Source organism: Pteronotus mesoamericanus, unplaced genomic scaffold, assembly GCF_021234165.1.
Source record: "Pteronotus mesoamericanus isolate MK-2021 breed Mesoamerican mustached bat unplaced genomic scaffold, CSHL_Meso_final contig_26, whole genome shotgun sequence".
NCBI classification, from domain to species: domain Eukaryota; kingdom Metazoa; phylum Chordata; class Mammalia; order Chiroptera; family Mormoopidae; genus Pteronotus; species Pteronotus mesoamericanus.
In genome coordinates this window covers 5,322,818-5,348,122 of record NW_026555109.1, presented here as the reverse complement: position 1 = coordinate 5,348,122, position 25,305 = coordinate 5,322,818, and the positions used below count along the sequence as shown (strand labels likewise).

The 25,305-nt window shown below is 35.0% G+C and overlaps 1 protein-coding gene and 1 long non-coding RNA gene across 2 annotated transcripts in view; both read right to left on the bottom strand.

The window, feature by feature from the left end:
- The window catches only part of LOC129071203 (uncharacterized), a 40,752-nt gene extending 33,220 nt beyond the window's left edge, over positions 1–7,532 (bottom strand). Inside the window, exon 1 of the long non-coding RNA XR_008529220.1 lies at positions 6,244–7,532. This is a non-coding gene — a long non-coding RNA (uncharacterized LOC129071203). The remainder of the gene's footprint in view (positions 1–6,243) is intronic.
- A 133-nt stretch (positions 7,533–7,665) lies between these two features.
- Positions 7,666–24,747, bottom strand: METTL21C (methyltransferase 21C, AARS1 lysine). The gene is given in 4 exon segments (XM_054574379.1): positions 7,666–8,069; positions 10,316–10,433; positions 11,321–11,487; positions 24,651–24,747. Coding segments are annotated over 4 exon segments (786 nt in total).
- Between the last annotated feature and the right edge of the window lie 558 nt (positions 24,748–25,305).

Here is a 25,305-nt window from a genome sequence, read left to right as displayed (position 1 = left end):
TTCTGGGAACTGGTGTGCTCACATCACCTCAGGGCTTACCTTTGTGCTGTTGCAGTGAGTTTACCACCTAGTAACAAACCTATAAACATTAGCATCATTGACAGATCTGGTGATCTTTTAAAGTTCAACCCCACCCCTTGGCCCTTTTTGCTGAAAAGTCACCTAAGGGCATCCTACACTTCCTTTGCTTCATTCTGCCTGAGCCATCTTGCAGGAAAAAAGATTAGATTTTTCTTCCACATCAGCACCCTTTATAAAAGAGGGCTTCTGTTTACCCTCACACTGGCTATTTTTTAAGATCACTACATATCTTTAAATTAATTACCTAATATTTGCCCAATATCCCTTGCAAAGAAAAATGTATTTCAGTATTTTCTAGATACATATATACATTTTTAAAATCATACTCTTCGTGATATATTGTGAAAAGGAGCTCATGCGGGTTCATCTCAATAGTATCCCACTTACACTAATTTGTGCAAAGGAGGCAAATGGCAATATTCACTAAAATGGATTACTTCAAATTAGAACAAAAATGAAATTTAAGATTTTTTGCAGGGCTCAGAGTGGGAAATGAACACAAGGCAGTATCCGAAAAGAGAACAGCTTCGGTGCCATAGAGACCAAGGTTCCCATCTCATCCTACACACGTTTTGAAATCTCTTAATTCTACTGAGTCTCAGTTACTTCATATGTAAATTGCACTAATAGCTCTAGAATTGCCAGGATTCAGAGATACTATTATGTGAAATGTCTAAAACAGAGTTGAAAGCAGTGAGTATTCCATAATGCACTTATCATTTCAGCAAGCTGTAGAAGCTATAATTTCTCCAGTGAGTAATTTATAAACAGGTCACTCTTGGCTGTCTCTAAAGTTTCTTACATGTTGTTCTGTCTAGAATATGTCCCCTCTCTCCTCTCTTCATCTTTTTTATCCAGCTACAGGTTACTTCTCCAGGAACACCTCACTGACTCCCTTGCTGATTAGGTTCCCTCCTATCAGGACACCTAACACTTTGTAAAAATGTCTAGTTTTCCTGAGAGAACTGACTTCCCTGCCTCTGACCATTTGCATTATGCTGTAAGTCTCCAGGAGGAGAGGTTCATCGACCTTGGTCACTGTGTGCAACCTCTGCTTGTCATATTGTGGATTTTCAATAAGTATTGAATGAGGAAGGAAGAAAGGAAGGAAGGAAGGAAGGAAGGAAGGAAGGAAGGAAGGAAGGAAGGAAGGAAGGAAGGAAGGAGGGAGGGAGGGAGGACAACCATTAGATCACTTTCTAGAGAAGAAAAATATAATCCAAAGAAAGTAAAATGTAGTTAAATTAGGTAGTTATTTTGCATTTTTATAATTGCTTTTAAGCCTCCTTGAATTACTTTTAAAAAATATGAAATCCATACCCAACAACTTTAGTACTTTCTGTGCACCTTCACCCTAAGAATGCTGCACATTCTTATATGTTATATTTAAGAATTTTAGCTTAATTGTTGTAATAAATTATAATCTTATGATTATTCCTCAATTCCTCTTTTTAATACATGATTATTAAATGTGTTTATCATATTTGACACCCTCCTGGTTCTTATATTGACTATTTATTAAATCACAGAGATCCTAAAGAAGGAGGAAATCCTTGGTAGAAAAATGTTAATAATTTACTAGTTGCAAACTGTACTTTTACCTCTGAACACCAGGTAGGTAAAAAACATTACTCATGTTTTTTAATCTAAGAATGTCTTACATTTTTATGGTTTGTTCTTTGGGCTTATTTATGATGGTTTGTGACAAAAAAACAACCTTTGACATTATGATTTATATTCTACCACCAAAGGAAATACAGAAAGAGATAAGAAACCCAAATTAAGTCATGGCACAAAAAATAAATTTAAAAATCCAGTGATGGTAACTTATAATTTTATTTATTTTTTTCTGATTCATAATTTTAAATTAAAACAAAAAATTAGTATAAATACATGGCTTGTGGACAATGAAAATATGGACATTTTTAAAACCAAAACTACAAAATTTAGCATTTAACAAATAAGTAATTTTCAGAAGCTTTGTGCCCTGTATTTGTGACATTTTGAAATATGCCCTGTTTTAATCATACTTGGTGTGTGCTTTTGTTAGGGAAAACCAAACAATATTTTTTGGTGTGGTAAAGTTAGAAAGATATCTAATATTTTTCTATTTTTTATTAATTTCATTTATAACAAAATTGACCTCAACATCTGTTTTCATTTTTAGTGATTCTTTTAAATTCCTTGATAGTTGAGTGCCAATTCTAAAACTTGACTGGATTTCAAAGAAAGACAATTACTTAGAAACAAAGAAATTGCAAGGAAAAACTCCAGCCTTTGAGCTTTGCCAATAAAAGCACTGTTCTTGATACAGGCCAAAGGTTAGTTAGTTCAGTAGAATAGGCAGTCAATTGGGTGTGCCCAGCCCAACTGACTATATTGCACAGCTATACACAATCTGGGTAAATCCAAGTAATGTCCAGTTCAAGAACTCATAATTAAAGGAGTTAATATGAGGGAGGACCCCCCATAATGGAATTTATTTATAAACATTGTATATTTATTCTTACATGTTTAAACTTCAATCACCTTCAAAGTACTCTCCATTTGATGCAATACTCCTATCAAGACATTTTTAAAGCTGCTCAAAATAGCTTTTGAACTTGCCAGTTTTGAAGACTTTTAGTGTTTTTGCCATTTTTTTCTTACCTTTTCCACATAAGCAAAATGTTTCCCTTTCTCGATGTTTTTTTCATGGGAGGCAGGGGGGGCATTGCTCGGGGTGAGATCAGGTGAGCAAGGAGGGTTGGGGCAGAGGGGCCATGTTGTTTTTGGTCAAAAACTGCTGAACACACAGAGGGTGAGGGCAGGTGTGCTTGTAAATCACCCATCATGAGATGGGCAAACTCATTGAAAGAGTCTTCAAAAAAAATTCAATGAAGCCGAATATAGCCTCTCACAACAATGCCAACTGGTGCACTGATACAGGTGGGTTCACAGAACACTCACCTAGCAGAGGAAGCCTGAACTACAAGGGGCCTACCCTCCAGAAGATAATTCCGGGTTTTTTGGATCCCTCTAGAATGACCACAAAATTAATTGATTCTAACTAAGCTACCAAATACATAACTGTCTCATTAATATAAACACATAATTATACAGAACACTGTCTTTGATTTTGTATGGAACTTGAAAGCAAAGCAAATATTGAAAATGAGCTTGCAGGTCAATATTCTAGACTTAATTTCACATGAGAAGCACAAAACACCAAAGCCTGGATGTGGAAATCATTTATGAATTATTTTCTGGCTTCAAAAAGAATATAAAAAGAATGAGTTTCACACACAAACACACCCTAAATGTTTATGGTTTTTAAATTTTGCTTTGCCATATCCCCCTACATTTTGCAGAAGTATTTTCTTTCTCTGTTCCCAAATTTGTTTCTGATTACCTTATAATTTGGTAATTTGGAAAAAATGCATATATTTGATAATTTTTTCATTCTCCACATGCAGATTTCCATGAAAAATAAGTTAAAATGGAGTCAAAAAGGTATAGTATATTAATTTTCTTCTAAGCTTATCAATTTTCTTACTTAGCTGATCTACCTCTGGTTAACTTAATCTTGTATTTCTAGAACCAAAGGTCCCAGCTTGTTTTCAGAATTAGTACATCAAAATCCTACCCAGTGAACATGCTTTATTTCCAAGGGATATTCAGAAATTATTTACCTGCTCACATACTAATGACACTGCTTAAAATAAGTTGGACATAGTCTCTATATATAAAGACCAGTTATTAGATATTCACAGAGAAAACCAAGCTCCTGGAATCTGAATATTTAAAGGAAAAAAAAAGGAACATTCCATTCTATTATGCTTCCTCATTTTTATCTTTCACAATAATGAGTTTACATTAATGGCTCCAAATCTGTTAGGAAATTACCCAATGCCACAATTTTTTATTCAAAAAAGAGAATCAAATATATATAAAGAATGAAAAACAATTTCTAAATATTCTGGTAGGCAAAGTTGTTACAAATAAAATAGAATATATCAGTAAATTCTAAGGAGGAAGAATTCAGTTTCCTAAAGTCAGTTGAACAGTCTGGGACACGAATACTCCATGTTACATGTATGTAACATGTAAATTTTAAGCTGCAGAGTATTACCAGCAAGTTAGTATGTCTGCTCTGGAGTATTAACTATACTGTGATAACTTCTACTTAAACCTCAATAATCAGTATGTTTATTCTTTTAGAAACCCAGAAATTTACTGCAAAAATTGAATCAAGGTTTTCAGCAACGTAATTTCTTTAAAAAGAAAAAGTCAAATAAAAGCAAAAGTCACTGTAAAACTCTCCTAGATTAAATTAATTTACAAATCAATTCCTATTCATAAAGGGAAACCATAAAATGGAAAAAGTCTACTCAAATGATAGCTTTTAAAATTATTGTAAAATTGAATATAGAAAAGAGCAGAGAAGCCACAGGAAAAAGAATGACAGAATGAAGTGAAACAGGAGAGGTACAATGTGTGTGGGTTGGTGTTAAAATTTGCAAGTGAATGCTATAAACAGAATAAAACAATGGATATTCAACACTGTGTTTGACACAATGACACCAAGAAAGAACTATTATTAACCATATGGTTGGTTTGGTCCTAACACAGTCTTTGAAGGAAGGACACTATTCTACCTAAAAATAGCTTTGTAGTGACAGTCAAACATTTTTCGGAGAGGAGCCATTTTTTCACTTGTTACCCCAAGATTCCTCCTGCTGCACCTAAAATATTCTGGAAGCCTTTGAGGCAGCTTTGAAGAAACTTGGACCTTTACTGACCAGTTCAAAAATCACTGTGGTAGCAAATACATATCTCAGAGTTAACAGATACTAATACAAATTCTGGTGGTGGGGGGGAAGAATCTTGAAAAATACCTGGAATACAGATATGTCTGATTTCTTATTGTTGGACAATATCAGGGCTCAGTCCTTGCTTCCTTCTGTGTATTCACTCTTGCTCCCTGAATGAACTTTACAAACCACCTCTGAGCTTCTGCCTCTACTTTTATGTCCAGTAGCTCTGATCAAACACTTAAGAGTCAACCTTGACCCATCTCTCTTCACATTCATATTCAATACGGTAGGAAGTTCTATTGGCTTTAGCTTCCAAACACATCTAAAACTGACCATTTCCCTCCACTTTCAAGGCACATTCCCTGCTAGACTGCCATCTTCTCTTGCTTGGAAGCCTGCGACAACCTCATAAAAAACAGGTCCTTTTGCCCTTGATAAGTATTCTCGAAACATCACTTGGAGTGGTCCTTACATGTGGTGATATGGTTCTCTCTTCTAATCCAAAGCATCCAGTCATTCCTTTGGCACAGGAGGAGAAGCCAAAGTTCTTTAAATGACTTTAAAGGTTGTGATGGAACTGTGATGTGCTGCCCAGATCCCCTGCAGAATGAGTTATTACCTCACTCCTGAGAGATGGCCTGCGGCTGTCAGTATCTTCAGGATTTGCGTCCGCTGAAACAAGTCACCTCACCCAAGGTCACAGAGCCTTCTCAGGGTAGCCAGTGAGTGAATAACATGGAGTTATCAAGATGTCTCAACCCAACCTGGGACACCTCCACAAAGCCACTCTAGGTCCAGTACAGCATATGAGGATCCGCTTAGGCTGTGGCTGGGCTTTTATTGAAGCTTTATCTCTACCTTTGTCCTACTTGCTTCTGCTCCTTTGCACAGGTCTTGATTCCAACAGCAATCTCTAACAAATGACCAGCACACCAAATTTTACCTCAGAGTCTGCTTCCAAAGAACCCAGACTGCAACACAACTCTTACAGCCTCCCTGGCTCACCCTGCTCCAAGCATACTGACTTTGAGGATTGATATGTTTCTGCCTTACTGTCCTTGCATGGCTGATCCTTCTGCCTGGAACACACTTCTCCAGATAACTGTACTGCTACTTTTCTCTTCAACTTCCAGCTTTGCTTAAATGTCACCTTTTAAACAGGCCTATTTTGACCATCCAGTAGAGGCAAAAATAGAGAAAATGATTTAAGGAGGACCAGTTGTCATCATTTCCCACTGCATTTAATTACTTTTCAGGGTATTTAAATGCTTTCAGAACGACTTTACTCGCTTAAAAAAGAGTGAAAATTATTGTTTTAAATACACAAAAGCAATATAATGGTAAAGAACACAGGCTCTGGACTCACACAAGCCAGGACCTGAGTGCCCCATCACTGCTACTCTGCAGCTGCATAACCTGGACAAATGACTTCACATTCTCAGCTTCAGTTTCTTTGTCTGTGAAATAGGGATAATATTACTTATATTTCTTAGAAGGGTTGTGAGGATTAAATGATTATGCATGCAACAGGCTGTGAAAACTCTAAAGGACCTCATAAATAATAGGAATTATTAAGAGATAGCCCTATGAACTGCACATACCAAAAACTCCACTGGGAACATATTCGCATCCTGGCTTACAGATCAGGGTTCTAGGACATAATTTTTTAGCTCTACTCAACCCTGAGTGGTCTGAGTGCTCCCAGCAAAGCTGGAAAGGCTGGGTGTAGGAGAACAAGTATCACCCTAAGGCACAGTGGTAGCCTAACAAACAGTACTGGGGACATTGAAAAGTAGTTACCAACAATACACTCTTGTTACATGGCACAAAATTCTAATTATTTGCTCTCCTTGCACTGAATTTAATTACTTAAGATTTATTCTAATCTCTTAAGGCCCATGTGAAAAAAATCACATAGGATTTCAAATATCTAGATTTATATATGTTCATCAGAAAAGCTTTAAACTTTGAAAACAGCCTTTGGTTATTTGAGATTAGAACCTAACATTTTAAAGTGTATTTTCAACTCAAAGTTTTTATATTTATTTCTGTTTCTGTGATAAAACAAATAATAACTATATTTGGCTTAAAAATAAAACAGTAACTCCTACAAAATCCCAACTGTTTTTATGTTTGCTTCCATTCATTTTTCATTTACTAGAGTGAAATGTCCTTGCCTATAACCTCAAATCCACAAGCTTGATTGATTTCAGAGGTTGTGCTGGAGGCCCACCCTGCCAAGCAGAGATGATAGACTGCCTATAAGCTTGCACTAAAGAAAACCACAATAATCTAACATTTACCATTATATTATATATCTGCCCTTTCAGATTTATTGCAGATCCCTCTATAGTCCATTTCTTTATTTCTAAGGAGAGAATCAAATAAGCTTATGTTCAAAACAATAAGAATGTTCATTTTAGAGATGTCATTATTAAAAACCACTATTCTACAGTTACACATTAAAAATAACAATAATTGTACTATTTATTAAAATTACAATAATAATAAATAGTGATGTGGAGGGAGGAATAAGGAAAGCAGACATTGTCCTAACCAATAACCTCATAGTATGGTTGTGCCATCCTCCAGATCCATATACTCTATCTTGGAAAACCCCTAACTGGAGTGTAGCAAAAGTGTGTGTGTGTGTGTGTGTGTGTGTGTGTGTGTGTGTGTGTGTGTTCCCCTTGGGAAAGTCAATGCTACATCAGATTATCAAGGGTCTTCTTTAAAGTTGTAATCTACTAAAAATTATCTTTGCTTTCCAAATCTGCCTTTGAGAATATCATGCATTCCTTCAATTTTTTTTCATAGCTTTATACAACTTAATATTCAAGCTAGGGAAACTAGAAATCTCCTCTAGGTCAAACAACTCCTTAAATCTATCTACAAATTTATTTTCTTTCTCTAACCTGAATTTCATGACCCAGAGGATGATGGTAGTTTCTTTGCACAGATGGTCAAAGGTAATGAGGAGTTCTTCCAGGAAAGGATGAGCATAGACAACATCAGCTGCCAGAATGTAGTCGAAATTGTTGGAAGACCTCGGGAAGTTCTTCTCTAACTCTATACCCCAGGAGAGTTCTTTAACCTGAGGCAAATGCTTACATTTCATTTTGGTGTTTCGGGAAATATTATATTGCAAGTTTCCAAGCAATTCAGGTAAATCTGTGGCGGTCACATGTGCACCTGTGAAACAAAGGGATGTAGGAAAAGAACCATCAAGGGATGAAATAAACAATCAGGTTTCCAGCCAATATGCATCTTACAATTTTGCATAACTGCTAGTCTCAAGGAAAAACCAGTCAATACACACAGGAGAGAAATCACTTTCAAAAGGGATGCTAGGGAAGCTTTATGCCTTCCCTTAAACAAAAAATTAGATTCCCAATACTTTTGTACTGTATTGCATTTTTCTGCTCTCCTGTTTTTTTATTTGTTTTGTTGCTGTTGCTGTTGTTATTTTCTATTTTTCCACTACTTGCTAGGAGAAAAATAACCAAGAGAAAGGGAAATGCTAAATATTTCGTACCCTCATGGGAAAAATCAGAAGTCATTGTTGAAAGATGGTCAGGTCCTTCCCTAAAAGAACCCTCAGCTTCACTCCTGTGAAACTTAACAAGAATATACAACATGGGCATCTTATCATTGACTAAGAAGCACTCAAGTGTGAGAAGTGGAGGAAGGAAAGAAGACTTTCTGATGGCATTACATTGAAAGTTTCATGATACCCATGTTTATGCCCAAGTTTTCAGCTTGATCCAATTTTAAGTGAGTCTTCCCATCAAAAAAAGTGTTTAAAACCTAGCCACAGCATGCATACAGTGCTCATGTAGCCAAAGATCACATATCTTTGCAAATAAATCTGAAAGGGCATTCTGTGAACAGAATGCTCAAATGAAGAAGATATAAACTATTATCAAGTTAAAAATGAATAGTGGTGGTTATTTTCAGGAGGAAATTGTAAGGGGCAAAATTGTAGAAAACAATAACCAATAAAGTGTGGTCCTTAAAGTAAACTCTGAGCAGGAGCAGAGCCTGAAAATAATTTATAAATAAATCTAGGTTTGGTCAATTCAATACATTAGACAAAAACAGATTCAGGTAAGCAATGGGAAAGCAGAACTGGAAGAGAAGTCTAGTTCATCCAAGACCAATTTAGAATGCATTTCTTAATCACAATGGCAAGTTTCTCAGGCCATCAATTGTATTTTGTGGGAAATGTTAAAATGGGAGGGGAAATAGGCACATCATTTGTTGAATCTTCAACTCCAATGTGGGTGGGTCTATCATTTTCAATAAATCTTTTTATAATTCCAAGGTAAGGAATACATCACTACTTAAAGTGAATATAAAATATCTAACTATTAATACCTTCATGTCTAGAGGGATGAACACCACCACTTTTGGAATACTGACTAAAGAAAGCTTTCACCTTTTGATATTTGTGTCCAGATTTACAAGTGTATTGAAAGGATGATTCTTTTTAATGAAACAAGTGACTTTCCAGACACAAATCCTTCTCCTGGATAGGAAATCCTTCAGATATAAATTCAATAGTCCTTTAGGCTCTATCCATACAAAATTGAATGGTAACTGGGGAAAAAATACAAGACTAAGAAATTAAAATATATATATTTGGGGAGGACTTCATGGGACCTATATTTTCCCAGTATTCAGAAAGCTGTAAATTACTGAATCTTGAATTCTTCTCCAGATTTTAGAGTGGTAGGTGTGCACTTCTGAAGATGAAGGAAATTGAGACAGCTTTGGGTAGCACACATCAGAAAAAACAGCTAAATTAAGGCAATGAAATCTATTACAACAACAACAAAAAGATTGAGCTGGAATAGGCTGAGGCATACATAGAGACCATCACACACTTAGTTGAATAAGAAGGCTCTGGTGAGAGAATGAGAAATTGCAAAAGAAAAATGAAAATGAACTGAGAAAATAAATTCAAGGGGAAATACACAAATTTAGAAGCAGACATGATTTTTATGTGAGTTCTAATACTCTTCTATTCTAACAGGTACTTTTCCATAAAAGCATAGCACTTCAAAGCCCAAAAAGAATATACAGCTAAATGGAATATTAAAATGAGCTAAAACTTAAATAAAGAACATCAGAGTCAGCAGCAGTAGATTCTATGTATACCTAGTATTTCATGCATCTCCTCTAGCAGTCAGGATACTTAAGTGCACCTCCAAATTAGAACACATTTGTGACTTAGCACTCCACAAGCAGAATTAATACTTCACAGAAAATTCTGAAGGAAACCAGTGAGATGAATTAAAAATTAGTAGTTTCTTGATGAATCCCATTCAATTAAGGAGTTAAAAATAGGACCAGGTCATAATGCACTGGACAGTAAAAGCAAATAACAATATGTGATCATTAAATTATTCAAATCCCATTCAATCATAAATACTTACCAAGTAAACTTGCCACAATGGAGACTAGCCCTGTCCCAGCTCCAATTTCAATCACATTTTTGTCAGTCATATTATACTGTTTTACATTTGTTTCCAAAAAATAGCATAGAACAAGGGCCTATGAAAGTTTTTTTTAAAAAGAAAGAAGGAAAGAAAGAAAGAAAAATAGTGTTTGGCCATTAATAATAGAATGTACAATTAAACTTTATTAGATGACTACCCTACTAATTCTATGACATGTATGTGTGTGAATTTGTGTATATACATATATATCACTACAGAAAATTATCAACAGAAGTACATCATCCAATGGCTCAACATTTAGGCTAGAAAAAGTCTTTGGGAATTGCGGAGAGAAAAGAGAAAACAAAAAATATGGACTTCAGTTGCTTTCTTTGATTATCTTTTTTTTTAATTGTTCAAATACATTTGTCTCCATTTTCCCACCACCAGTTTCCCCTGCCCCGCTCACCTCCACCTCCCACCCTCAATCCTTCCCCACTTTGGCTTTGTCCATGGGTCCTTTATACATGTTCCTTGACTTGATCCTTTCCCTTTAAAGAAAGGAATTTCTAATAATAGTCATTTCAAAAAAGTGTGTGGAATCAAAGCAGATAGTGGTGATGGGTCTGCACCCTTCATGAGACAATTAGTAAAGGGAAATATTTTAGCATATTCTCTACATTGACACTGGTAAACATTTCATTATAATTGTTTAAGTCAAATGGAGTCAGTTAAATGGAAATGAAATATTCACTATTCCAAACTCTTAGGGTTGCAAAAACAACCCTCAAGGTGTAAACAACATTTTATAAAAATTAATCCTACAAGTCAGAAGAAGAATTAACTGGTAAAAGCATTTTCCCAACTTCATGATATCTAAATTTTACTGTTTGAAGTCAAAAATTAGAGCTATAGAACCTATTTTCTTTTTCCAAATAGTAAAAAATAATGAACAAAACTGACTGAAAATTGAAATGTAGCAAATTTTGTATGAAGTTATACCGATGGCCAAACAACAGCACCATAACAATCCATGGCCTCAGTAATTCGAATCTCATGACCAACAAAATGAAATCCCTCCCAGGAAGTGGCTGTTACTAGAGTTGGCACAAAACATCTTGCCATGATCTCTGCAACCACTTTCTTATCATCACAGTCTTCTCTGTCTCCTGAAAGGAAAAGAAAAAGGCAATTGTTGTGGCTATGTTAATAAAACCATGAAAAATGGAGAACCTGATGGAAATATAATGTTTCTACTTATTCTAAGTTACTTTTGCATATTCATTGACTTTAGGTGCAATGTACTGGCAAGGTAAATTATTTGAAAATGACTCATAATATAAGCTGACATTTCATACATCAGGATGACATCTCCCCAATTTTCACTAACATTGAAATCACCACTGTCCATTTCTGCATTTTTATGTGAAACAAATGTTAATATTGTTTTTTAAGGTAATATATTTTAAGGCAGTCCAATATGTTCATCTAGAACAAAAGAAATATTGATAATGGAGAAGAGCCCAACTATTTATATTGGCTGCATAATGTAATTTCAGTTATTTCAGTAACATATACCCTTTAAGACCTGCCTTTATTCATATAAAAAATATTTACCACCACCCAACAATGTAATCTTGTATTATTATTACTTATTTTTATATCATTATTTTGGGGCAACCCTTGGCACCATAGCATCCACAACATTCCATAAGGTTAATAAGCAACATTAACTATTAGTTACCTAGCACTTTCTTCACATGCTAGACCATGTTAAATACATTGTGTATATTTCATGTAACTTTTGCACAAACCTTAGAAGATATGCATTATTATTTGCACTTTTACAGATAACAAAACTAGGACTCAAAGAGCTTTATTATTTGACCCAGTTCACAAAACTTATAAATGAAGGAGCCAAAAAGAAGCTCCGTTTCTGGTTGTTCCAAAACCCCCACTCTACACTATTAAAAACATATAATTTAAAAATAACCTTCCCTGGACAGTGTAACTCAGTTTGTTGGAGTGTCATCCCATAAACTGAAAGGTTGGAGATTCTATGCCCAGTCAGGGCACATGCCTATGTTGCAGGTTGGGTCCCCAGTCTGGGCCAGTATGAGATGCAACCAATTATTGTTTCTCTCTCACATCTCTCTCTCTCTCTCTCTCTCTCTCTCTCTCTCTCTCTCTCTCTCTGAGAACAATGAAGAAAAAAATGTCCTTCGATGAGGATAAAAATTATAATAAAAAGAACCATATAGTCCCAAAGAATTTGCAAACTAGTTAATGGAGCAAGATATACATCTCCCTCTAAGCTTTCATTTCTTTATTGGTAAAACAGGATAGACAGAAAAATATACACCAAAAAGTGTTGGGAAATTTAAATAATTGATATGTGTGAAGTGCTTAGCACCCTGTCTTATTACATAGGGCTCAATAAATTAGTAGTAGTAGTAGTAGTAGTAGTAGTAGTAGTAGTATAGCTGTTAATGATTTTTTGGTTAGGTAACTAAATGATAAAATAAGATAACCATGTAATCAAAAGTATTAGATTGTGTTATATTGGATGTACAACTGAAAATTCCATAGTCACTCAGAAGCAGAGAGTAGAGTGGTGGTTGCCAGGGGCTGGAAGGTAGGAGAAATAGGGAGATGTTAGTCAAAGGGTACAAAATTTCACTTATGTAAGATAAAAAAGTTCTGGAGATCTAATATAACAGCATAGTAATAATAGTTAATAATAATGTATTATATACTTTATTTTTTTATTTTAATTTATTTTTTCAAATACATTTGTCTCTGCCTCCCCCCCACCAGTGTCCCTTGCCCCCTCCCTCCTTCCCTCCCTCAGCTCTTCCCCTTTGGTTTTGTCCATGAGTCCTTGCTATATGTTCCTTGACTTTCCCCTTCCCTTCCTTTTCCCCGCCCCCCTTCCCTCCTTCCCTCTTGTCTCTGTTGATTTCTTTTCCTTTCAGTGTTGCTGGTCTTATTTTCCTTGCATCTTTGTATTGTTGGTTAGGTTCCGCTTATAGGTGAGATCATTTGGTATTTGGTTTTCGCTCCCTGGCTTATTTCACTTAGCATAATGCTCTCCAGTTCCATCCATGCTGTCACGAAGTTTAGTAGTTCTTTTTTTCTTTCTGCTGCGTAGTATTCCATTGTGTATATACTCTAAATTTACTATGAGAGTAGACCTTAAGTATTCTTACCACAAAAAAAGAAAATGTTAACTATATGAGGTGATGGATATGTTAATTAGTTTGATTATGGTGTTCATTTCACAATGCGTGAAAAAATTATACATCTTAAATATATATAATTCCATTTGTTGATCATACTTCTATAATGCTTGGAGGGAAATTCTATAGTTAAATAAAGAAGGGGGAAATCATCGTGGCACTATGGTAGAGGTTACTCAGGGATAGCTTCATAAATGAAATGTGTCTTAGGTTTAACTTATCTAATGTGTGATTTGCATTGATAGAGAAACTGTTTATTCCTTATACCAACCCTTAAAATCCAATGATCTTTTAAGTCTTTTCTTTGTTCTTTGCCATTTCCCCTGCCTCAACCCTCATGAATCCAGGCTCAGAAGAAAAGGTAGAAAATAAAGACAAGGTCAAGCATAAAAAAGAAACAGTGTTATGAAACTGAGAAAAGGAAAATGTTATTCTTTAAAAGAGAAAGAGATCAGCAGAAAAGATTCATTTTAAAACCTTAAGCCAGAACATTTGTTCTTTGGTTGTTCCATTTACTCTCTCAACAAAACTGTATTGAAGACCTGCTATGTACCAGGCACAGCGCAAGATGATGGGAAGACAGCACTTAGCCGGACAGACATGGTCCCGGCCCTTGGGAAAAGGAGAAATGCAGACACAACTGTCTGAATTTCAGTAATACATGTGGCACCTTATGACATCCCCATGAAGAAACTCTGAATTGAATGCAAGTTAGATTTTCCACAACACCCCTTAAGTACTTGGCTTTGATGACCACCTGGATAAAACTTTCTAATAAATGGGTATCCACAGCTTTCCTCTGATTGACATTTTTGTTACTGGTTTGACTGATAATATTAAGAGCATGATCAAATACTCAAGTGATATAAGAGTAAGAGGAATTATAATAGAAAACTAAATATAAAACAAAGTATCTTAATTGGCTATACCAGTAGATTGACTTAATATGAAATTTGAAAAAGACTAATGTAAAATCCACATTCAAGCTGAATTATTTGGAGCCACAAGCTCAATATGAGTCAAAAGTAAAATACCATTATCAAAAAAAGGTAATATGCCCAGGCTTTTTAGCAATGTAATTTTAAACAAGGGAGGTAATGGCTCTGTTCTATTTGAAAGTGGTCAGGTCATGTTTGTAGCCCCATATGCAGTTTGGAGAGTCCCATTTTAGAGGACCACTGAGAAACTGGAGCAAATGGGAGGTGACAAATCTTGACACTCAGACGTATGAGGATAGTTTGGGGAGCTCAGCATCATAAAGAAGAAACAATCTGAGGGAACACAAGAGTTTTCACAAATTTGAAGGAGCAGCAAATGAAAGAGATTGTGTGTGTGTGTGTGTGTGTGTGTGTGTGTGTGTGTGTGTGTGTGGTTTGTGTTCCCAGAAAGCAGAATCTGAACCTATATGAAAAAATTACAATAAAGCATATTTTGAACATTTTTCTAAAAGTCACACCGTTTCAAAGCTAAAATGGCTCACCCCAGAAGGCAGTACGCAATTAGTTCCTAGAAACTATGAAACAGAAACCAGAAAACCATTCTTTCAAGAAATTAGGGATGTTTGGTCTTGCTGGACTAGGACCACTGTACAAATGAATTTCTATGATAAAATAACTACATTCCATCATGTACAGAAGTGCTGTCATAGAGAATTATACTAAGGGAATGTAGGAGAGAAAGTTTAAAAAAAGCAGATGAAAGGGAGCCAGTAGTGGAGAGAGAAAGAGAGAGAGATATCAGACTTTGGAAGGGAAGTGAATGAATGGAAAGATTCATCAGAAGGCCAAAGAGATGTGTTTCAAATCACAGGCTAAGAAATTCATTCATTTATTCATTCAACAACTATTCACTAAGTACTTACTAAACTCTACACACTGTCTAGTGACTGAGAATTTAAAAAAAGGGTATAGCCCCTGTGCTGGTGAAGCTTACAGATGTGCAGAAAGGGACATACAAATGGACAATTACAATGCTATCTGAAAATTGTTAAAATAGAAGTGAAAGGGAAGCACAATGAAACAGAAAAAAGAGCCCTACACCAGCCTATGAAATTCATAGATGATTTCCTGTTGTGAATTCTGTGATCTCTTAATAGAGTCCTGTTGAGGATCCATACAAAATCAAGTGTTCCCCCAAAGAACTCCAACTTTGCTACACCCCACAGGAAGGGTCCAATATCCCACCCCACTCTACCAGCACCACAAACACTGATCCTTGGTAGAGACAAAGAGAAACCAGAGATGAAAATTAGATATTCTTCAGCAAGAGCCCCCTCTTCTAATATATTTCACTATCTTTCTAGATAGTATCTTTCTAATAGATTTCACTATCTTTCTCCTTAAACAATGGCATGCATTCACATTGGAAGAGCTCTAAGAACCAAATAATATTAGTGATGTGTTTTATTTGAACTTTAACTTTCATTTCATTTGTTTACTTGCCTTGCTAAGATGGAGTGGGGGGACAGTGTTTGCTGTGAAAGTTCTTTAGGGAAAAGCAGAGAACATTAATTGCTTCCTTGACCTTCAGCTGAATATGCCCTCTTGGGCTTCCTTGCAAGCTCCTTATAAATGCAGCACTTCTTTGACAAGTCACCTAAAGTATCAGGGATTAATAGATGTTAGAGTACACTAAATCCCAGGAGCATCTCCTGAAGTTCCAATCTTTGATATAAAAACTTTGCCAGTGAATATTTACTGCTCCAAACTGACATCTTTGACTGAACTTTCTTTTAAAGGTTAGTCGACCAGATTAGTGTTTTTCCTCTAAAAACTACAATGTAATAACAAATAATTCCTATTTTCTGACTGCTTTCTAAATAAAGAGCTAGTTATTTCTTTTTAAGAATGACCACATTTTTACTTTTATAAGGCTAACAGATTTGAAATATACATGTGAATATATTATTATAAATGAAAATTATTTACACCTTAAAATAAGGTCTTCAAAGAAATTTCATGAAACAACAATAACCACTATTAATTGCATATTCATTCTAAAAGAGCACAATTCTATGCATTATATATGGTAATTCAAAATTAGTTATCATCTAAAATGATCATATGTTATACAGAAAACATTATCATGTTGAATAAAATTTAATTGATGTTTTATATGAATATTCTTTTGCATTTAAATACTATTGAATACCACAGTCATCCATAAGAAGTAACACCCATAAAAATTAGCACAATTTATACCAAGAAACCAAAATATACTAAACTTAGCTGCTTAAAATAATTTGTCTATAAATTGCTTTGGGTAGAATGGACATTTTGGTGATGTTATTTCTTCCAATCCCTGAACATGGTATATGCTTCCATTTATTTGTGTCTTCCTTAATTTATTTCTTCAGTGTTGTATAGTTTTTGGCATACAGGTCTTTTACCTCCTTGGCTAAGTTTATTCCTAGGTATTTTATTTTTCTTGTTGCTATAACAAATGGGATTTTTTTTTTACTGATTTCTGATTCTGATATTTCATTGTTGTTATACAAAAATGTCTTCAATTTCTGAATATTGACTTTGTATCCCACTGTTTTGCCAAATTCACTTATTAGGTTGAGTAGTTTTTTAGTGGAGTCTGTGGGGTTTTCTATGTACACTATCATGTCATCTGCAAACAATGATAGTTTCACTACCTCCTTTCCAATTTGGTTGCCTTTTATTTCTTTTTCTTGCCTGATGGTTGTGGCTAGGACTTCTAATACTGTGTTGAATAGAAGTGGTGAGAGCGGATGACCTAGTCTTGTTCAATGCAATCCTTATTAAAATACCAATGACGTATTTCACAGATATAGAATAAACATTTCAAAAATTTATATGGAACCATCAATGACCCCAAATAGCTGCAGCAATTTTGATAAAGAAGAACAAAGTAGGAGGGATCACAATACCTAGCATCAAACAATATTACAAGACTACTGTATCAAAACAGTCTGGTACTGGCATAAGAGCAGTCACATACATCAATGGAACAGAATAGAAAACCCAGAAATAAACCCACATCTCTATGGTCAAATAATATTCGACAAAGGGGGCAGAAGCTTAAAATTGAATAAAAATAGCCTCTTCAACAGATAGTGTTGGGAGAGCTGGACGGCTAAATGCAAAAAATTGAAATTCGACCATCAAATTACATCATACACAAATATAAACTCAAGAAGGATAAAAGACTTAAATATAAGTCACAACACCATAAAAGTCCTAGAGGAGAACATAGGCAGGAAACTCGCAGATATCCCACACAGCAATATTTTCACCAATATGTCCCCTAGAGCAAGGAACATAAAGGAAAGAATAAACAAATAGGATTTCATCAAAGTAATAAGCTTCAGCCAGGTCAAGAAAACATCAGCAAAATGAAAAGGGAACCAACTGTATGGAAAAACATATTTGTCAATGATACCTCAGACAGGGGTTTTATCTCCAAAATATATAAAGAACTCACATGACTCCACTCCAGGAAGACAAACAATCCAATTAAAAAAAAAGGGCCAAGGACCTGAACAGACACTTTTCCAAGGAAGACATACACAGAGCCCAGAGACATGTGAAAGGATGCTCAGCATCACTAGCCATCAGAGAAATGCAAATTAAAACCACAATGAAATACCACTTCACACCAGTCAGAATGGCCATCATTAAGAAATCAACAAACAACAGGTGCTGGTGATGTTGTGGAGAAAAGCGAACCCTAGTCCACTGTTGGTGGGAATACAGACTGGTGGAAATGCCACTGTGGAAAACAGTTTTGAATTTCCTCAAAAAGCGAAAAATGGAACTGGCTTTTGACCCAGCAATTCCACTGCTGGGCTTATACCATAAGAATCACAAAATACCAAATCAAAAGAACCTATGCACCCCAATGTTCATAGCAGCACTATTTACAATAGCCAAGTGCTGGAAGCTAACCAAGTGCCCATCAATAAATGAGTGGATCAAAAAACTATGGTACACAACAGAAAGAAAGAAAGAGCTATTACCCTTCACGACAACATGGATGGAACTGGAGAGCATTATGCTAAGTGAAATAAGCCAGGGGGTGAAAGAGAAATACCATATAATTTCACCTGTAAGTGGAACCTAATCAACAAAACAAACAAGCAAGGAAAATATAACCAGCAACATTCTAAGAAAAAAGAAACCGACAGTGACAAGAGGAAAGGAAGGATGTGGGTAATGGGGAGAAGAAGGGAAAAGGTCAAATCAAGGAGCATGTACAAAGGACCCATGGACAAAGCCAAAGTGGGGAAGGATTGAGGGTGGAAGATGGGAGTGGTTGGGGCAGGAGAAAGTGGTGGCAGGGAAAAGAAGACAAATGTAATTGAACAATAAAAATTTTTTTTAATAATTTGTCTAGATATGTAAGATTTTATTATTTTATTGTTCAAATACATTTGTCTCCATTTTCCCACCACCATTTTTCCCTACTCCACCCATTCCCACCTCCCACCCTTTATCCTTCCCTACTTTGGCTTTGATATGTGAGATTTTAAAAGCAAATATATACACACAGACAATTGTCTCCATCTTAAAACTTTGCTATTTTTCAGCATTAACTTCTATGTAAAGGTTTGCAGGCAATGATATTAATAGTAATTATTTGGTTAAGCCAAAAGATATGTTTGATATTAAGTTTTAAAAATATTACCAACCATTTCAAATTTGAGGACAAGAACCTCTGAGCTGGAATCTAACAAAAAGAGCTACAAAAAAAACCCAAAAAACTCTTCACTATTATAAGGGTATCCCTAAAGTAGCCTTGTTGTAGTAAAAGTGAGAAATCTACACGCCAAACATGACATACAAAGAACATGTCCCTGAAAGTCTGCACTATTAGTGAGACTTCCATAGTTATTTGTTGAATATGGGATTGGATCTTGAAAGTGCATGCATAGTTATTTGTTGAATATGGGATTGGATCTTGAGAAAATTAAAAAATATGCAAATATCCTTTGGTTTTTAGTTATGATTTGAAGAGGGGTTGCCTCAAAAAGTTAATAGCATTATCTTGCAATAAAATTTAATTTACATTTATGAAGAATAATTTTCCTATACACATCCTCCCTTGTTACCTAGCACTCAGGCCCCAGGACAAATAACTAAAACCAGGTAATGTTACACAAAATGATGAATCTTGGTTTTTTATGTGAAAAGCAGAAAATTCCTGATATCTGTACCATTCGATAAAAGCTATCTACTATAATCTTAGAGTATTGTTTTATTAATGAATTTAATATTGAAACATAAATATTAAAATATATTGTAAATAAAACATAATCAAGACAGTACTACACTTTTTTTGCTATCTTGAGCTTATCTATTTTAATGCTTTTTGATATTAAAAAAGTCTTAACACCATTTCCTGCTATTAAATCTTTGCTGATAGTGAATAAGTTTACCAGGTGTTCTTGTTCTCCTGAGAATTAATTATAAAGTGAAAATTAGCAAGATTCTGCCAGATTATGATGATGATTTTCTTAAGAGGAAAATTCAACAGAGAACTAACTAACTTCCAAGGCTGAATTGCCACAAGCCTTCAAATATAGAGGCTCTATCTGTATTCTTCTCTTCTATACTTTTAAGGTCAATAACAACAATAATAAACAGAAGGGTCAGGTCACAGACATACACCCAAAAAATCTTTACTAGCTATGACAAGTGAATTTAAGCTTCCATTAGAGGGCTGTCATGAAAACCTGTCAGGAAAATTTTTTAAAACCCTCAACTAAATGAAAGAGACTGTCATTCAGTTAAATCTTCTATTCAAAGACAAATGTCATTGCTTCTTAGGAAATATCTAGAGATTAAAAAGAAAAAAGATGTTAAAGATATTTTCAGATTAGTAAATGGTCACAGGCTAACCTGAAAGATAGAATTCTGAATGCCTCAGTAATGTGAAGGTCTTGGGTCCTTGTGTTGAATTTAATTCCTGAGATTTCACAAACTTGTTTAGTCTACATGTCTGTTTAATTTCAAGAATGTTCAGAGTTGTCACTTTAAACAAGTGGATCAAATGATAATATATTTAAGAAGAAATAAAATTCTTCTTTTACTGAGACTCCTCAGGATGCAATTGGAAAAAAAAAATTATTTGTACTCAAAGTTTGCTGCTGGGATCACAGTGGGAAGAGACAAATAAACAAATGTCAGTGAAGTATAATAAGTGCAATGAAAGAAATATTTCTAAAATGCTATGGTAAGCATCACTGGTTGTTCAGATTAGGAGAAGCATTCTCAAGGAGACATTTGAGCTCAGTTGGGGGGATGAGGAAGATGTCAGGCACAGAAGGGAGAAAGCAGAGTCAAAGAAGAGGAAACATCCCCCAAGGCTGCAGGAAGGCTGGTGAGCCATCAGATATATGGGGACCTAGTGCATGTTGGGGTGTTGTAGAAATAAGCCTGAAGTAGCAGGCTGACAACAGATTTGCAGACAAGGCTGACTTTTGTTCTATAGGTTGAGGAGGAGCCAATAAAGATGTTAGAATAAGAAATAACATGATCAAATTTGATAATTAAAAACTTACATCTGGCAGCAGCAGTGAAGGGTAAGTTAGACGTTAATTAGAAGACTGATGCAATAATCTAGATAAAAGATAAAGGAGTCTGAACTAAAGCAGCAGCATTGGGTCTAGAAGCCAAGTATGAATTTGAGCTTTTGAAATGGTAGCAGGCTTCCCCTAAGGGCAACAATTGACATTCAGACTTGACACTTAAACCTGACTTTTGAGGACATCTAAGACAGATGGTTATACTTAAGTTACTTTTATTCAATAGATGGAAAATTTATTAGTCCTATTTAGCATATATAATAGTTATTCGGGTTACTTTTAAAACATGTGAAATGGGTTGATGAATAATTCTCACTTTAGAATTATACGTGTTATGGTACTCTAACTGATATATTAAACATATTGCTTCAGTCATAGTCTGATGTCTCTTAAATAGCAATATAATTACTCAAATAAACTTTCTTCTTTGTATGTTAAGGCAATGTTGCTTCTAAAAGCTATTAATCCAACTCTATAAAAATTTATGAAGATTCTTGTGAAAGATTTTTATGTGATATCACTAAGTAATAAATTATACTTCCTCTTGAAAAGACTCAGCTGACTGGTGACCAGAAAAACAAGATCATCACCAATAAGCAAATTTCAAGTCTAGTCAGTTATATTAATTCATTAATTCACTAATTTATTAAGTACCCAAACACTATGAATACAAAGATAGAGCAGCATATAAGTGCAATAATACAGACTTAACTGATTAACTCACATAAAAAGTTCCATGTCTCAGAGAACTTAAGAAAGAATGACCAGAGCCTTGATGATTATGAGTTTGTGAGTAAAATAAGAGAGGGAAATACATGCCATACATAGGAAATAACATGCATAAAAGCCCTCTGGCAAAAAAAAGACTCTTGATCAATTTTTTAATTTGGGAAACCCTGAGATCTAGAATGTATGATAAGCTGTGGTAGTAGCATGAGATAAAAACACTTTATGCCACGCTAAGGAGTCTTGACTTTATCTTATAAGAACTAATAAGACACTGAATAATTTTAAACAGAAGATGAATATGGCAAGATTTGAATTTTTTAAAATATCATGCAGGCTATGGAGAAAACTGGAGAGTATAAAGAAAGAGAGCTAGCCCAGGGTGGGGGCAGTCAGTTAGAAAGCAGATATAATAATCAGGGGAAGACATAATACAGACCTGCATCCAGGTTGATGCTGTGAACAGGTGATGAGGTAAAATCAATGAGATTTAATGATGAAGGATGTGAGGAAAGGGGAAACACTAGCATGATACCAGGTTTCTGGGTAGCCAGGGAAGTGTCATTGGCATAAATGGAGATAGAAAATGTAGGTAAACAGGCAAGTTGGCAAAGGAAAATTATTTTTTAATGCATATTTTAAAATAGGTGGCATGAATTGCCAGCCACAGAGGTATGCCACTCAGATTAAGAGAACCTTCTACGGGGAGCATAACCTCCCAATAGTGCCAGATGCCACCCCTTTGGCTCCTCAGAGGCTATGCTTCCCCCTAGGGCTGCCTACTAAAACCAGCCAATTCCCCTTCCATAAAGGACACGCCTCTAGTGAGCAACTTTTGTTCAGGGACTCTCCTTGGCCTACCAGAGACTTTCTCAGGACTGTGCTTCAGTCAGAGGCTCTTCCTACCCAACCTGTTCTCTCTTCTGAGAGGTATCAGACATGCATCATGGTCAGAAGGTCTCTCTGATTACTCCTGTTCCTTCTTTATCCTCCACAAAGGTTTCTCCCAATATGTCTCTTGCACATTTAATCACATTTTCACATCTCTTTTATTGAAGTAGCCAAACCAACAGTATGTAGGACATCAAAGAAGCACACAGAAGTTACAAATTTAAGAGTTATTGTGCTCAGGAATCACTGAGCCTTGGGTTAGGATGAACCTGCTCCAAGGGTGGAGATCCTAAGGAGCACACTGCTAGTTTATAACATGTTAGCTACCCATGCTAACAACTGGACAAGTTGCTTTTGGTGAGAGATAGACATCATAAGATATCTGGAATAGTTAATGTGGATGAGTTATTAAACAATTTAATTTAGCATTAGAAACCATAGACAGAGGAATTTTTTGCATCCACCATAGTCCTAACTTTAATCTCTGTATTAACTAAGTGACATTTTGCAACTTTAGGATCTTCAGGCCAGAGTTGAAATAGAAGAACTGGGCTATGGATTTGCTCCCTCCTTTCCAAGCACATGATACTAAGTATAAAAGAGGACAGGACAAGTCACCATCCTTTAGTACTTGAGAACTGAGTGTTCCTCTGGTTAGTGAAAGTCTTTCCAACAAAATGCCATTTGACTCTACCCCAATAATACACACTTAATCCCCTAAGCACTGTGCTGTGAACATGTTTTTAAAGCTTTAATTGGCCATAGATGATTATGGGGTGTGATTATTCATGTTGTAAAATATTTTAATACTAGTTCTGTCTCAACCTTACCTTGAACTTCTTTTGTTTCCTTTGTAATTTGCCAAATTATTGTACACATGGTTGGTAACAAGCATTGTTGATAATGATGTAATTGTATTCATAAACTACACAGAAATTGCTTCTTCATTCAAATCATTTAAATAGCTGAATTCTTTTAGTGATTACAACTTTAAATGTTTAGGTTTACAAAAATCATTACAGCAAAACATTAATATTTATGCCACACAGTTTGCCAACACTGGGCAAACATCCAGCTCTGGTGGCCTAGAGATAAGCTCACCTAGGTGGAGGCCACCTGGTATGCTTAAATAAAAGGAAAAAAATAGGACTACACTTCTTTAAAACACCCACAGTGTTTAGATAAAGGAGAGAGAGAAAGAAGCCAAAATAACTAAATTTATACTACAAAAACATGGTAATAATTCTTCTAGTCTATGTCAAGACTGTATGTTTGTACTCTTTTTCTCAAAATAATGGGGAGAATTATATTACATTATCTGGGAAAAGGCATACTATTTAAGATGATGTAAAAATGGTGCATCCATTTAAATAACTACACTGGTAGTAGAATTCAAACTTAAATTCTCCTTTTACCAAGAGGTCAAATTACAGTATGTATATGCCTCTAACTAATACATCAGAGAGACCATAAACAAAAGCTAGAAATGTTTTTATAATCTAAAGTCATCTTTCATAAAAGCATTAGTAAAATCATGTAGTTTTGCATAAGATTTCTTATCTCTTTTACAATCTTCTTATCTGAAATGAAATAACTCAGAGATCATAATTATGTGTTTAGCACTTGGGAAAAATTATACCACTTTTGCAGATTAAAAAATAAATACTTAGCAAGTCTATGTATTTAATTTATTTTCTTCAAAATTATCTCTAACATATCATCAGGTATAGCAGTAAACATTAAATATTATTAGAGATATTTACAGGTTAGCAAACATAAGCCAAGGTATAATATGGAATTGATAAAAGTCCTAGCTCCATGTAAGACATTAAATAAACATTGAAAAGGCAAGTTTTTATATTCTGTTACTTGTTTGTCGTCTTACAACTGGTCAAAGTACATAAAGAAACATAAAATTATTTACCTTTTTGAGCTTCTGGATCCATTAAGTGATGAATTAATGGATGACGATATACTGATGTTTTCTTGATAATTTCTTGAAAACTAGGCAAATAATACATTGAAATATCAAATGGTTGCAATTAATTTAAAATGTATTGAGTGTTTTCATTTACCTAATAAATTTTAACTTTAAATACATCAGGGAAATTATATTAAAATCATATATTAATGAATCATGCTTTAAGGAATACCATAGAAACACTAGTACAAATCAAAATTCAAACAAAGCCTTCAGAGTCAGAAATTTTAGAAGCTATTGGAGAAAAAACACATTCTTCACCAGAGACTGTCTCAGCTATCACAAAGAAAGACATCATCTTTACATTGACTAGTTATATAGTGATCCTAAAAGAGGTAATTAAAATATTAGGAGAAAATGGGTTTCATTCATGTAGTAAAAACCATAGTATTAATTTAAAATAAAGCTTTCTACATAGCAATAAATTCAAAGTTCACATTGTTCCCATCAATGTGTCATTAGCGCATACCCAATGTCACATAGCCCAGGTGCCAAATGGGCTTTTGAGTAGCTTCTACTTTAAAGAATCCATACCATCTCAGCAAACATATTTAAAACTGAAGAAATAAAAGTATTTTATGTCTCTCAAGTAGAGTAT